The sequence below is a fragment of the Papaver somniferum genome, chromosome 11, assembly GCF_003573695.1.
Source record: "Papaver somniferum cultivar HN1 chromosome 11, ASM357369v1, whole genome shotgun sequence".
NCBI lineage: Eukaryota > Viridiplantae > Streptophyta > Magnoliopsida > Ranunculales > Papaveraceae > Papaver > Papaver somniferum.
Genome location: NC_039368.1, coordinates 131,883,066 through 131,897,479, shown reverse-complemented (window position 1 = coordinate 131,897,479; position 14,414 = coordinate 131,883,066). Strand labels below are relative to the sequence as shown.

At 34.9% G+C, this 14,414-nt stretch overlaps 2 protein-coding genes across 2 annotated transcripts; one reads left to right on the top strand and one right to left on the bottom strand.

The window, feature by feature from the left end:
- Positions 1-6,251: 6,251 nt before the first annotated feature.
- Positions 6,252-9,460, top strand: LOC113322842 (RNA polymerase sigma factor sigE, chloroplastic/mitochondrial-like). The gene is made up of 6 exons (XM_026571006.1): positions 6,252-6,409; positions 7,076-7,834; positions 7,964-8,110; positions 8,224-8,460; positions 8,575-8,829; positions 8,936-9,460. Exons 2-6 carry the CDS (start codon positions 7,130-7,132, stop codon positions 9,131-9,133), a joined length of 1,542 nt encoding a protein of 513 aa, XP_026426791.1. The 5' UTR covers positions 6,252-6,409; positions 7,076-7,129; the 3' UTR covers positions 9,134-9,460.
- Positions 9,461-10,488: 1,028 nt separating this feature from the next.
- LOC113320288 (MYB-like transcription factor ETC3) lies at positions 10,489-11,828 on the bottom strand. Its single transcript, XM_026568216.1, has 3 exons — positions 11,771-11,828; positions 11,265-11,352; positions 10,489-10,955 (listed from the first exon to the last, which is right to left on the bottom strand). Exons 1-3 carry the CDS (start codon positions 11,823-11,825, stop codon positions 10,796-10,798), a joined length of 303 nt encoding a protein of 100 aa, XP_026424001.1. The 5' UTR covers positions 11,826-11,828; the 3' UTR covers positions 10,489-10,795.
- Positions 11,829-14,414: the final 2,586 nt, after the last annotated feature.

The window sequence follows — 14,414 nt, the reverse complement described above, 5'->3', positions numbered from 1 at the left end:
ATAAAGAATGCATTATGTTGTAGCCCTTTTTGTTTACAATCATGTAACTATTGATATACTATGGTATCTGCTGTTTTTACACTACTTTGGCTTTCTTTCCTAAAAGTGAAAGTTAGTCGATCAATTAATTAACCATACATTATTTTACTTTCTGAATGGAATAAAAAAATAATATTTACAAATGAAATTAGGACAAAATACCGGAGGGACTAGACTTATGGTACGCCAAAACATTTATGCCATCTACCGGGACACGTATGAGAAAATTGGACTATAACGACTTCGCCAAATAGGTGGAAGAAGCATCCAAATTGACGGGCACCATATAAGACGACACAATTTGGCGAAAATGTTACAACTACTGGGAAAAATATTGAGACGGATGTTATGAGGATCGGAATAAATGGTGCAGAGATCTACCTTCATTTTACATTTCTCCACATTAGGCTTTTAATTTGGGGTGAACCACAGTACTTGTAACTCGAACCGATTAGTGATTCAGTGAAGTTATCATTATGAATTGATTACATGCGCTTATGCAAGGTTAATTATAAGCCTATTTTACCATTGTCGCACTCCTTTTGAATTTTGATCTGGATGAAGAGCTTTCTCACGCTTATTTGTCATCAAATCTAACCATGATAATTATATAAATAAATTAATGTCATTTATTGAAGATATCTAATAACACTGATATTTGTTGACCAAGTAATTTAAAGAATGAACACAAGTAACTTACTCTGAAATGCCAGTATCTATTTTATGAAGATTCATCTCCGAACACCAGCGATATGCCCCAAGTTGAATCTCTATTTGATATTATGAATCACATCATATTATACAATAACATAAACAATCCAAAGCCCATATCCTAGGAATATTTACGAAATAAGAACAATATATGGTGAGATATAAAAAGAATATTAGGTCGAAATAACAACAATAATAATCTATTAATCCACCACAAGAATCATGGATTTGTCGATATACTAATAATTAAAGTCTCATAATAAAAACAAACCATCTCTTAATAAATTGTGCATAAACCAGTAGAAGAATCATAGATTTAACGATACATTAACAATTTAAAATATGATAATAGTAGCAAACCATAAAACATCAGAAACCCTTAATCCCCTGATAATTTAATAAATATTAAATATCAGTTTATGGTAAATTTCCTTCTTGGGCTCTTATCTCGGATTCACTGTATGACGAGTCTACCTTATCAACAAAAAGGAAACTCCCGAACCTCTTTCTGTCGTCAATGTAATTAGTAGCATAGGCGGCATTCAAATCAGTGTCCCTCGGATACTGTTAAACAAAAATTAAAATAATCAACCCACACAAGTTTACCGAATTATACAAATTCAAACAATATTTAATACTTAATAACGACTACATTATTATCTTACATAAAATCTACCGATGATTGTGGGATATCCCTTGCATTCGAGAAGTTTGAAGCTCTCGTAACCAGAGAAATCATTTTCCGCTGTTACCGGCTAAAAAAAAAAACAGTTGTATGAGATGTAGAGAAGAAAAAACCACCTTCACACTTTTTTTTTTTTTGCATCCGGCACTTATACAAATGATACTTACATTATGAAATCCACATTCAAAGGGAGGTTCTATATCATCCACAATCTCCCTATTATGTTTATTTAGGTTATATAAATGAAGTAAAAAACCAAAATATCAGAATCTCACTAGTGAAATAAAATAAAAAACTAGTAAAATAAAATGAAAAAACTTACAATGAGATTTGTGGTACCCGAAGAAAGAAACCAATTGGAAATCTCATGTACGAGTAATCCACAACTTTGCACTTAGGAAAAACGATCATCTGCCACAAGTTCTTTTAAATAAATTTCACAAAAATATCTCCAAGTTTTTACACGATAATAATGATAATTTCCAACTTCATCATAATAAGGACCAGTCACTTCAGGCATTTTGGTTTTGAGAAGAGGTGTATGCGTGTGTTTTTCTCCTACGCAAATAATGAAAACGTTAATGGAAGTAGCTCTGATGATGTTTGAGACCTGACTTTATAATGACTAAAAAGTGGTGAGAAGTTGGCAGGTTGCTAGTAATAATTGCACTAAATTTACAGCTGGTAATAATAGGTGAAAATAAAAAATTTGCTTATTTTGATTTAATATTGAAGTAAAAACTTGGTGAAAAATTGCGACACCAGTAAATTTTTGAAGAGTGCCAAAGTAGCCCAGTTAGTTTGACGTTAACTTTTTAAATAATTTCAATTGAATACTCATGTTCCAAATAGCTATATAACGCTTATACACAAACAACAAATGGTTTAACTTGTTCACATCCTGTAACCGATCCCATTTATTTTTTATTTATATTTTTTAATATATAAGGTTTTCCGGAAGAAAAAAAATTGTTTAATTTAATGTGGATTTATCAACACTAAGTTTTTAGGAATACACGATGACTTACCAACATTAAGTAAGATAAAATAACATGTTTAATACACAATGACTTATCAACATTTGCTACCCATAACTATCTTATAAATAAAAAAGAACACATATAAAACATTACTTTAGTTCATTGTGGTTTAGTTCAAAGAAATGCTAGGTGAGACACCAATTTGGATCAGGGGTGGTGGCATGGACAAACTTGACGTTAACTTTGTGACAATTTTGTACATATTGCCATGACTTTAGTCTGAGACCAAACACTCCAAAGAAACAAATAATAATGAATCTAATGTTTAACTTGTGTACAGATAAATTTCTATATATATATAAACTCTTTTATGTAAGCCGAGCGCCAGGCTTGTTGCTCGGCTTCCAACCTGTTTCTTCTAAAACTCTTTTCTCTAATTCTAAATTACATTAATACACAAAAAAAAAGATAAAAAATATTGGTAAATTCTTTTTTTTTTTGTTAATTAGGTCGGTAACTTTAACGCTCGATATGTGTCTTTGGAAAATAAAAAGTTTAGCAATAAAAAATAACAAGAGGTTCAAGAAAATTGTGAAATAGTACAATATGCACACAGTGCATGCTACTAAATGCATGGACCATCACACACATGACAATCTATGAATCTCTATCTAGTGTTATGGATCACATCACATTATACAAAAACACAAACAATCCAAAGCCCATATCCTAGGAATAGTTAAGAAAGAAGAACATGAGATGGTGACAAATAAAAAGAAGATTCGTCTGGAATAACAAAAACCATAATCCATTAATCAACCGAAAAAATCATGGATTTGTCGATATACTAATAATTAAAGTCTCATAATAAAAACAAACCATCTCTTAATAAACTGCGCAAGAACCACTAGAAGAATCATAAATTTAACGATATATTAATAATCTAAAATCTGATAATAAAATCAAACCATAAAATATCAAAAACCCTTAATTCCTTGATAATTTAATAAATATTAAATGTCAGTTTATGGTAAATCTCCCGAACCTATTTTCTTTCGGCTTTGCTGTATTACGTCGAGTCTACCTTATATACGAAAAGGAAACTCCCGAACCTATTTTCGTCGCCAATGTAATTAGTGGTATAGGCGGCATCCAAATCAGTGTCCCTCGGATATTGTTAAACTAAAATTAAAGTAATTGACCACAAAAGTTTACCTAATTATGTAAATTCACACAATAATGAATACTTAATAACAACTACATTATTATCTTACGTAAAATCTGCCATGATTGTGGGATATCCCTTGCATTCGAGAAGTTTGAAACTCTCGTAATCAGAGAAATCATTTTCCGCTGTTACCGGCAAAACAAAAATAGTTATATGAGAGGTAGAGAAGAAAAAACCACCATTACTGCAATATCTTATTTTTCTTGCATCCAACACTTCTATTAATGATATGTACATTATTAGATCTACATTCACAGAGGTTCTGTATTATCCAAAATCTCCCAGTTTTTTTTTTATTTTATATAATTTAGGTTATATAAATGAAGTAAAAAACAAATGAATTCGAATCTAACTAGTAAAATAAAAAGAAAAAACTTATAATGATATTTGTAGTACACGAAGCAAGGAACCAATTGGAAATCCCATGTATGTGTAATCCACAACTTTACACTCAGGAAAAACGATCATTTTTTACAAGTTCTTTTAAATAGAGTTCACAAAAATATATCCAAGTTTTTATACGGTAATAATGATAATTTCCAATTTCATCATAATAAAGACCGGTCACTTCAGACATTTTGGTTTTGAGATAAGGTGCATGTGTGTTTTTCTCCTTAGAAAATTTTGAGAACGGAAATGGAAGTAGCTCTGACGGTGTTTGTGACCTGACTTTATAGTGACAAAAAAGTGGTGAGAAGTTGGTAGGTTGCTAGTAATAATTCCAATAAATTTAGTGCTGTTAATAATAAGAACTTACAGCCTTTGCATGTTACTTGTCACAAATTCCCTAAGAGAGACACGGTTAGTTGCATGTCATGCTCATGATTCATGAATGAGTCAATTTGTTTGTTTGGTGTCTTGGAGGAATCACTAGAGGTGTGGTATTTGCGTGCGAATCTTGCACTAGTTAACCTACACCAGAATTATGAAAAGTGAACTGCAACAGCATTATGAAGTCCCAAGATGCATGCCCATGCTCATGGAATACAGTCTCTTAGGATTCCATTTACATGGTCCACAAAACTTTAGACTCAAGTCTTCATATCTGAAATTATAAGGTCCGCGTACTTGTATACTGGTATGGTCTGTGATGAATGCATGACATGTTTTGTGTGTATGGATGCTAGATTTTGATTATAAGCATGTTAATTGTTAATATGTACATAGTTGTACACATGTTTATTATTGAGGCGCACATAGTTGCACAATCCGATTATTAATGTATACATAGTTATACACCTTTTGATTGTTAATGTCTACATAATTGATATTTTATGTATTAAATTTAGGATTCATAAGCTGAAAATGGTGAGCACCCGTCTTCACAAGGTTTGCGGAGGTTGATGGTTCAAATCCATCTGAGTTTTGTTGTTATGTTTATTCAATGTGGATTGTGTTGTTGGTGCTTAGATAGTCGATTCTTGTTGTATGTGTGTACAAACTGGTGCACCTTGTCTTGTTTCATGAATATATGGCCTGCTTTGTGGACATGGATGTATGTGGCGTGTTGTACGCCATTGTCCCGTCTCATGGATATATGACATGTTTTGTTGGTAAATATAGATATTGGATTTTTTGATATTTGATTTTTCGGATTTTTGTAGATGTGTATATAGTACGTTTTACACAATTATCTCGTTTCATGGATATATTGCATGTTCTGTGAGTATGAACGTTGGATTTTCTGGATTTTTACAGATGAGTATATAGTTGTGCACCAGTGTAAATTAAAAAAAGATAAATTAAAAAATAAAATTATATAATCGTATAAGTACTCTTTTTGTAGAGTTCGAGAAGAACTTCATGAAAATATAAAGTTTGCGAATTTTGGACAAGCGGTTCAAAAGAAACATTGTTTTTTAATTAATTTTTTATGATTTGAAATTGTTGACATTATCATGAATAATTTTGGACTAAACTATAAATATTTGGATTAAATTATAAATAAGAAAAATTATTTGTGTACTTTCTATATTCCAAGTAAAAAAACGACTAATTTGTACGTAGTTGAATTGGTCAGGAACTCATGACTAACTAGTGTATTTGGAGAGCGGTGCTAGACACAGCGAAGATTGCATTACCATCTTCGCGACTGTGAACGGAACAAACATAATTGTGCTTTGTGAGCATTGAGACATGAAAGGCAGAAGTTGACCCACCACCTCTCTCACAGTATGTGAATCTTTTCTTCTTCAGTGTGTTAATTCATTCTCGATATTTTTGGATGGGATTTTAGACTATTTTTCCCATTGAAATATAAATGCACGTGAGTGCCTAAAGGGCATGCATCCCGGCACGGCCCATCTGGAAAAGGGCCTTTTTTTAGTGCTCTTGTGTTTTTTCTTTAAGGGCCTTTTGTGTTCTCTTAATATTTGGTCCTGTCATTTCACTTCACCTTTATACTAACATCTACCCACGTGTCGCAAAACAAATCCAATAACGTGAGCCACTATAAAATTGCCACGACACAAGAATTCAAGCTTCTACACAGTCCACGTCAACACAAATAAATAGAATCCACTCATTGTAACAACTACGTGTACTCGCTATAATCCGTTTAGATATGATATTTGTTTAATTCTATTCATTGGATCTTCAAGAGCGAGCTTGTGGTTACTAAAATCTCATTTTTGAGCTCATCAAAAATACAAGTCATAAATATTCAAGACTGCAAAATTTATGAAATTCTTCACAGAATTCCAATCCTAACCAGCTAAAAATCTCTCAATCTCAAAATCATTTTCTTCTCAATCCTAATCGATCAAGGTACTAATCTTCTTCTCATGATTTTTTCTTATTTTCATATTCTTTTCGAAAATACAGTTTTCTTTTGTAGGAATCATATGAGATATAAGAAATTTCCATGATTACTGTGATCAAGATTCATTATAAATCATGGGTTTCATTAGATATAGGAATTTAGCATCTTAGTGTTCATAGATTTAAGACTATTGAAAGTAACTCATGGTAGTTTTAGTTCAGCTTAGAGAGTCACTATGTAGTTTCATGTCAAGTGCTTCTGTTTCATTCCCAATATATGAGTAGAATTAGCTTAATTTTGCAATTAGAGAACACAATTATATGATTCTGGTGTGATCATACCGGCGGTCGGTTCGTACTAAAATTCCAGGTTAGTAGCTAGCTGGACAAGCACTAATGCAGATGGAATCCTATTAATTTTAGGTGAAAGTAGTACTAAGACGATGAGTGACTTCATCGAAAGTCCTCGTGTTACATGAACCCGGACGCGTATTTTACAATTGTAATAGCGAATTACAGATAATAGAATTGTTAGTGTAAGTTTTATTATTGAGGCAAACCCAAGGTGTGATTGGTTTTACTCTTTCGGTAGGAGTAAGATTTTAGATGTTTGAATTACTGATTTTCTGGTGCTTAGCATATTGTTTTCCGCTAACACATACTAATTTGCAGGATTTAGCTAGCGGTCAGTGTTTTGTAAGGACTTTGTTGTTTCTATTACTTGGTATGGGAGTTGTGAGTATATCGAGTTCAGCTTCTCGGACACTATTAAGGTTAAGCGAAAAGTTCGCAGCATTACATTCTCCGTTGAAAAGACCGTTGATCTTGGCATTCAAAACCGATAAAAAGAAGAACATTTTGATTACACCAAGTGAGCCGATTAGGATACCGGTGGAGAACCCAAAAGAGAGCAAGAGATTAAGAAGATCGGAGAATAAGCCTGCAAAAAGAGTTAAAGCTGTTGCTACTGATGAAGCTCCGTTTTGTACTTTAGACTTGGATTTTAATGAAGCTGCTGTCAAACTTGAGAATCTCTATAACTTGAGTCCGCCATCCGATGTTTCTGATTTGGAGGATATTGGAAGTCGCGTCGTGAAGAGACGTCGTCGATATAGGAAGAAAGTGGGAGAAGGCAATAAGAAGGATGGCAGAGAAGTGAATGATTTTGTGGCGAGGAACCCGATGAAAAAGGCGAAGAGGTTGAATCTTGCTAATAGGATTGCATTCAGAAGGAAGGAGGAAGAGGAAGAAGAATCTGTGTCAAGTCAGGGGTATAAAGACAGTGTCGAGGAAAGGAATATAAATAGGCTTATTAGGGAGTATTCTGTCGCGACGGATCATGTGAGCATGGACTGGAAGAAGATGAAAATACCACCAGTTCTTCCTGCTTCAGAGCATGCTTGGTTGTTCAAATTGATGCAACCCATGAAGGTGATCTTTCTGGAGCCTTGTCATACTAATACTTGTGTATTGCAAGCAAGGGAACTTCTGTTAATTACCACATTCTTCATTTCTGTTGTAAATTATCCTCATTGTTGCTCATTATGTTCGGATGTTTAGGCGCTACTTGAGTCCAAGGATGTGTTACATAAAGACATTGGAAAGGAACCCACTTCTAATGAATTAGCAGCTGCAGTTAATATGAGTTCTGTCGAAGTACGACAACATTTAAGGGTTGGTCGAGCCGCGAGAAACAAACTGATAAAGGTACCTTACTGCCTGGAAATGTATTGGGTGCTTACCACTATAATACCATTTCAGCTTGAATCTCTGGTCGAGTAATGCTAATAATTTCTTTTATGACATTTTCCTCTGTGCAGCACAATCTCCGCCTAGTTTTATTTGCAATCAACAAATACTTTCAAGAGTTTGCAAATGGTGCGAAGTTTCAAGACCTTTGCCAAGCAGGGGCAAAGGGTCTCATTGTAGCCATAGACCGTTTTGAACCAAAACGAAAGTCTCAATTGTCTACATATGGTCTTTTTTGGATTAGGCACGCAATAATGCGGTCGATGACGCTTTCGAGTTTTACACGTGTTTCCTATGGCCTTGAATCGGTATGTGTACTAAGGTCTTTCATGCTTAGTTTTTTCTGCAGATATTTTTTTTCTTCACGCAGTTTATGAGATACTTCAGCTATAATCTATTCTGAACAACTTCTTGTGCCACAGGTTAGAGTGGAAATCCAGAAAACGAAATTGCAGCTGATGTTCGAGCTCAACAGGATACCTAAGGAGGAGGAGATAGCGGAAAAGATGGGAATATCTCTAGAGAGATACCATGAAGTGATGAGAGCTTCCCAAGGTGTCATCTCACTCCATGCAAGACATAATACCACGCAAGAGGAATTCATCAATGGAATTACTGATTTTGATGGTGATAAACGGAGTCAACCGGCTCTTCTTAGGCTTGCAGTGGATGATGTGGTAATCATTTGTTCTTATTCTGTATTATGGACCTCTCGAGTCCAAGTGATTTTTTTCAGATGATTTTTTTAAGTTGCAATTTTTGAAGTTTTTTTACACCTTGCAGCTTGACTCGCTGAAGCCTAAGGAGAACTTAGTGATCAGACAGAGATATGGACTTGATGGTAAAGGTGACAGAACACTTGGAGAGATTGCAGGAAACCTTAATATTTCAAGAGAGATGGTTCGGAAACATGAAGTGAAAGCACTTATGAAGCTCAAGCACCCAACTCGAGTAGATTACCTGCGTAGACATATTTTCTAATCCCTTTTTCTAACGAATATCTCTCGCTCTTTAAAATAAGATCTACGCTGCATCATATCCTATTACTTCTCAACACAATGCCTACAGATATAGTTGCCAGGGATATCCGGATATGTGTATTGCAGTTCAGTTTGCATATAATTTACATGGGATTTGTAAATCATAGTAGTTCCGTTTACTGCATTAGCACAGACAGACGTACATGTTTTTGCGGACATGTAATTCGTATACGCAAATAGAGTAAATATCGTAGAATTTATTTGTAATATATACTCTGTACCAAGAAAATGAGCCTTACATGAATATAAGCTATAGAATTTTGAGTTATACTGAAATGCAGTTTTTGACCAATTTCTTTATAAGTACATTTTTTCTGAAAATAACCGGTGAAACGGCTATATGAATTGGAAGTTTTCTCATAGTTATAATAGAGAATTGCTTTGAAGATCAATTTTTCATGTTGGTGCTCTAAGCTGAAATGTCTAGCTAGCCATACAAGAACAGGGGAGACTGCCTTTCACTATTGGGCCTAACTAAGTAGTTTTGGGCCCAATTACATTTTCAACCCGAATTTGTTGGAATTAAATTTAAACCCATGAAACGTATAACCTTGTCGGTTTTTAATATCCGACAATAGAAAACTCGGAAACATTATGGAAAATTTATTTCCCATTAATGGAAATTTGAGCACTAGCTGTCGTCCAAGTTTTTCGCACAAGACTCATAGACAATCGGGGTATGGTAGTACTAGACATGACATCTGAATGCCCCAGGACTCGCCAAGAAAACCCTACTCTATCAGTTGGACGAAGATTTGGACTACACATTCCGAGTAACCGGCAGTGCTTTCAAAATTTGAAATGTCCCACCAGTAAAACACTATTTCTTGGAAAATCTACGTTAAAAAAGCAGCATCTCTCTCGAGCCAACATTCAGATTAGATAGCGGGGCAGCGTGTTTTTTCTTTTCTTTTCTTTTCTTTTCTTTTCTTTTCTTTTCTTTCTTGTTGTCGAAGTGAGTTATTGACCATCTACCTTTCTGTTCGGTACTTTTGACTATTGACCCTAAAATAGCTTCCCTTTATTTTTCTTTTTAGAGAAAATATTGAATGTTTTGACAATAAGTCTTGATGAACCGCTATCATAGACTACACCAAAACTATTCCTCACGAAAATTTGAATGGAGCCCATCATAAGTTGTCTGTTGTTGTCCTCCGACGGGGCCATCAGAATCGAGCAAAAACATTGTGAGATCTTTTTGGTGTGGTTTAGGTGCTCGGTTTGTTTAGAAGCATTGATGCTTTGAAAGGTGAGTAACAACCATTGTGCTAATTGTCTCTAAAAATAGCTTATCTGAATAGTATCGATTTGGCCATTCAAAGCCTAATAATTTACGAATCAAAATTAAACATTCCGGAGTACAAGACCAGTAAGTAACACCTAGTAGTGCAAAAAAATCGTGCAAAGAACAATGGATGTTGGAACTTGGAAGACAATGCATCCAAAGATTCAAAGAAACAAATACTCCATTAATTTGTAGCCAAGTAGGTAATGTTCATCATGATCCATCAAGAAAAATGGAGTCAAGAAAAAAACACAAAAATATTTCTCCAAGCCCCGCCGAGTACACTAGAAAATGTTTGCTCCGACATAAAGTTTATTATCATCTGGATGATTTTTTCTTGCTGCCGTTACTACCACTACCTTTATTTCTTCTTCCGGATGTTGTTGGTGCGGCGAATCCTTCAGTATGTTTCATTATCCAAAACCTCTCTATTTCTTGCGGTGTTCGTCCCGGTATTCTACCCGCAATTAGTTCCCACCTGAGATGCATTAATAATCATATATTAATTAGTACTATCAACTAATTGATGTGCATGAGATTCACAGCTGTACTGAATGAAGAACGACAGTTGAGTGTATGAGCTTCTGTACGTATCCGCGTGCTGTCTGTCCCTTTTGGACATTGACAGTGCAGTCAGACAGTCTCATCATGATAAAAATGGACATGTTTGTTTGAATTCCAAAGTTCGTCAGGTAGATGACCTCCAAAATGCATGGAAAAGTGGGTGACAAACCTAGCTAACAGTCATCTAAGTAGTAGAACTGCGTGAAGAATGATGATTTATTACCTGTCGCCAACGAGTTTATGCATACGATAGATAAGATCTTCTTCTTGTTCGCTCATGGTAACGACTTCCCATTCGATACTACTCACCTCTGCAAGCACATATACACCAAATATAGATTCAGTAATCAGTCCAAATAAGAAGAACATCAAAACCTATTTCTTTGATATGATATATATATATATATATATGTATATATATACTTAACAGAATCGATGTAAGTGAGGCTCTGCATAATTATCAGTTTGTTCTACACATGTAGTGCTAGAACAGTCCCTGGGTTCTACTGTTTCTCTTTTGTAATATAACCTTTTTCTTTTTCGAAATAAAAAATTATTAAATATAAGCCCCATAAACCTGTATGGCCGGTAGAATCTCTTGACATACTTAGAAGTGGACAAATAAATATTAAATTAATACAGAGAGACCAACTTCCCATTATGGAGACAGTATTATTGCAAATGGAAAACATTATCATCATGAACTTATAATTATGAAAACATCAGTACCTTCGGATTCATAGTTTGCAGTAGCCTTTGGTTGTTTTCGTCTACGTCTATCCATTCTCTTTAATTTAAGATATATCCGAAGAAGAATTTATACGAAAGTAGATTGTTCAGGAGTTTAAGAACAGATTACTAGAAGACTGCTCAGTGGAGCACTAGAACAAGATAATGGAAGAGAAGACGCGGATGATGGTAATGAGAGTGGCCTTTTGCAGAGAGAGCCGAGAGATTTAAACCTTTGAGGTTGAGTATGAGGAAGGATTCCAGCTCTGCTAAAAACAAGAAAATAAACCGATGAAGATTGGAACGATAGGTGCGACCAAACTACCAGAGTGATTTTGTTGACGAGTAGTTAGTCTTGTTCGTCATTCAATGCATGCACAAGTAGTGTGTACGTCATATTAATCTAGCCAGCTATTGTCACTATCTCTCGTACCATCAAACAAACGTGGTAGTAGTTTGATTTAGAGTGCTAACACACGGTGCACTAGTTGGTAGCAGCAAAGCACGACTTTAAGCGGCCAGGGGGTTATTTTTCTATAGTACGCCTTTTAAATCCCTAAAATCCCCCAAGATATTCAGAATAGGAAATTTGTTAGATAGCTCGTGGTTGTACACACCTCGGTTGGGAACCATTTTTGCAATAGTGGAATATAAGATGGCAATCCCCCATTAATACATGATAAGGATGGGTGCAGCTGCTTACATGCAGGCAAGATAATATGGGACCTGAACCCTGATCTGAATTATGAGTGGTGGGGATGACATCCAACTTTCTTGTGTGGACAGTCATATAAGTGCTGTAACTAGATTTGGGAGGTGGTGGTGCATCTATTATTTTTGTATCCATGGGGTAGACTTAAATTCACTACTAACACACAAGATGCCAAATATATTTCAATGCTACTCTCACTTTCCAAAACTTGTGGTTGCTAGCTACCAGCAAGATCTCTCTTTTGAATACTTTTTCCATGCGTCCATCCTCTTCTTTGAATGCTTTTTCCTTACCCCATGAAATATGACTAGAAAAAAAAATCTAAAAATGTAAAGTTCTTTTCTTTTTAGATAATTATCTTTTCTGAAAGTTCGACAAGACATTTTCGTTTCCTAGAAATACCAAGCAGCTTCGTTAGACATCGAAATCAACTTTTGTGACCAAGTTTGATGTGTTTGCATGCTTTGCTGGTAGGTAACCTATATTATCTCAAAAGTTTAGGCCGAAAGTTGGAACATGCAGATGATGTCATGATGTTATCTTATATAAATATTAATATAAATACCTCAAAGTAGTTTTAAGATGGAACAAGAACAATATATATATATGTCAAATCAGAGATTAAGTTACTATTGTTTATCCTAGACTCCTCCTGGTTAGTTCCTTTTAAGAATGATCTAATATTAAGAGGATGACAGAGCTGATATTTATAATAATTAAAGACCTATAGTTAGATTTCTCTTCTTCTTTTCCAGGTTTTGTTTTTTCAAACTTACATGATTAGAACCAATGATAGAACATTAGAACCTCTTGCACGTGGCTGTGAGCGATCTCGAATACCATATTAGATGTCTGAACTCCCAACATAAAACTAATTAATAATATTAAATGGAGGGGCCGTATGGATGCTGGAATTCTTATCAACGATGGACTATTATGGATGTCAAATTCTAGTTTTAGCTTTTTATCCATGTCGGTAGAACTGGGAGGCTACATTATTTGGCGAAAATACTGGAGACGTTGAATCACCAACCGACCTCTCTATGTGATAGCACAGATTTCTCTGCGTCGGATGATTGGGCGGAATAACTTCGTCAAATGGTTGGACGCAGAGGACTTGATTCAACTTTTACTTTTAAGTATTTGCTTAATCTACAACTTGAAGTTGGATGACCATACGAGTTAACCTGATATTACTTGATTTCGTTATGTTACATTCCTTGGATAAATATTGCACTTCAATAAACCATGTCTTAAATTCCGCAATTACATCTAACAGTCTTAACGAACGTGAAGCAGATATTGTTAGTTTATCAAGGTCTAGCTAGCTAATATACTTTACTGTTTTAATATGAAAACAGATACCAAAAAAATAGAAATGAGTATCCCATATTTGACTAAAACTGAAGACTAGCTCGATCTCAGTAATAATAATGCATGTACTTGTAATGAAAGGTAGCTGAGGATATATGTTTATAGATGAGAGGCCTCTTTATAGATAGATATACATGGTATACTGAATCTGACATTCTATGTATGTGCTGCTTGCCAACACAAAAGAAAATATTTGATAGTTTTAGTTTGGTTTGAGAAGTAGCTAGTTTTCTTTGTTGTACGATGGGGTTGGACTTTTCTTTGTTGTACGATGGGGTTGGACTGTTAGATAATATTGGCATCACGATGGCAGTTATGCAAGTACATGCTGTTGGTAGTTATGTCGTTTCCGATCGGGGAAAAGAAGAAGAAGAAGATTTAGATTTGGGAACGTATAATGGCATGTTGGGTATGTTTTCGACATAAGTCACATAATTGAAGAAGATATATCATGTTGACTGGATACCTTCGGTGAGCCTTTTATAATCTCCCTAAGGGTCCGTATATCGGATACGGACTATCAACAGTTCTGTCCGGTGTGCATTCTTGGGCGCCGGC

Coding starts and splice junctions, on each gene's coding strand:
- LOC113320288 (XM_026568216.1), bottom strand. CDS start 11,825: ATGGATAGACGTAGACGAAAACAACCAAAGGCTACTGCAAACTATGAA. Junction 11,353..11,770: donor TGCAAACTATGAATCCGAAG/GTACTGATGTTT, acceptor ATGTGCTTGCAG/AGGTGAGTAGTATCGAATGG. Junction 10,956..11,264: donor CATAAACTCGTTGGCGACAG/GTAATAAATCAT, acceptor AATGCATCTCAG/GTGGGAACTAATTGCGGGTA.
- LOC113322842 (XM_026571006.1), top strand. CDS start 7,130: ATGGGAGTTGTGAGTATATCGAGTTCAGCTTCTCGGACACTATTAAGG. Junction 7,835..7,963: donor AATTGATGCAACCCATGAAG/GTGATCTTTCTG, acceptor TCGGATGTTTAG/GCGCTACTTGAGTCCAAGGA. Junction 8,111..8,223: donor CGAGAAACAAACTGATAAAG/GTACCTTACTGC, acceptor TCCTCTGTGCAG/CACAATCTCCGCCTAGTTTT.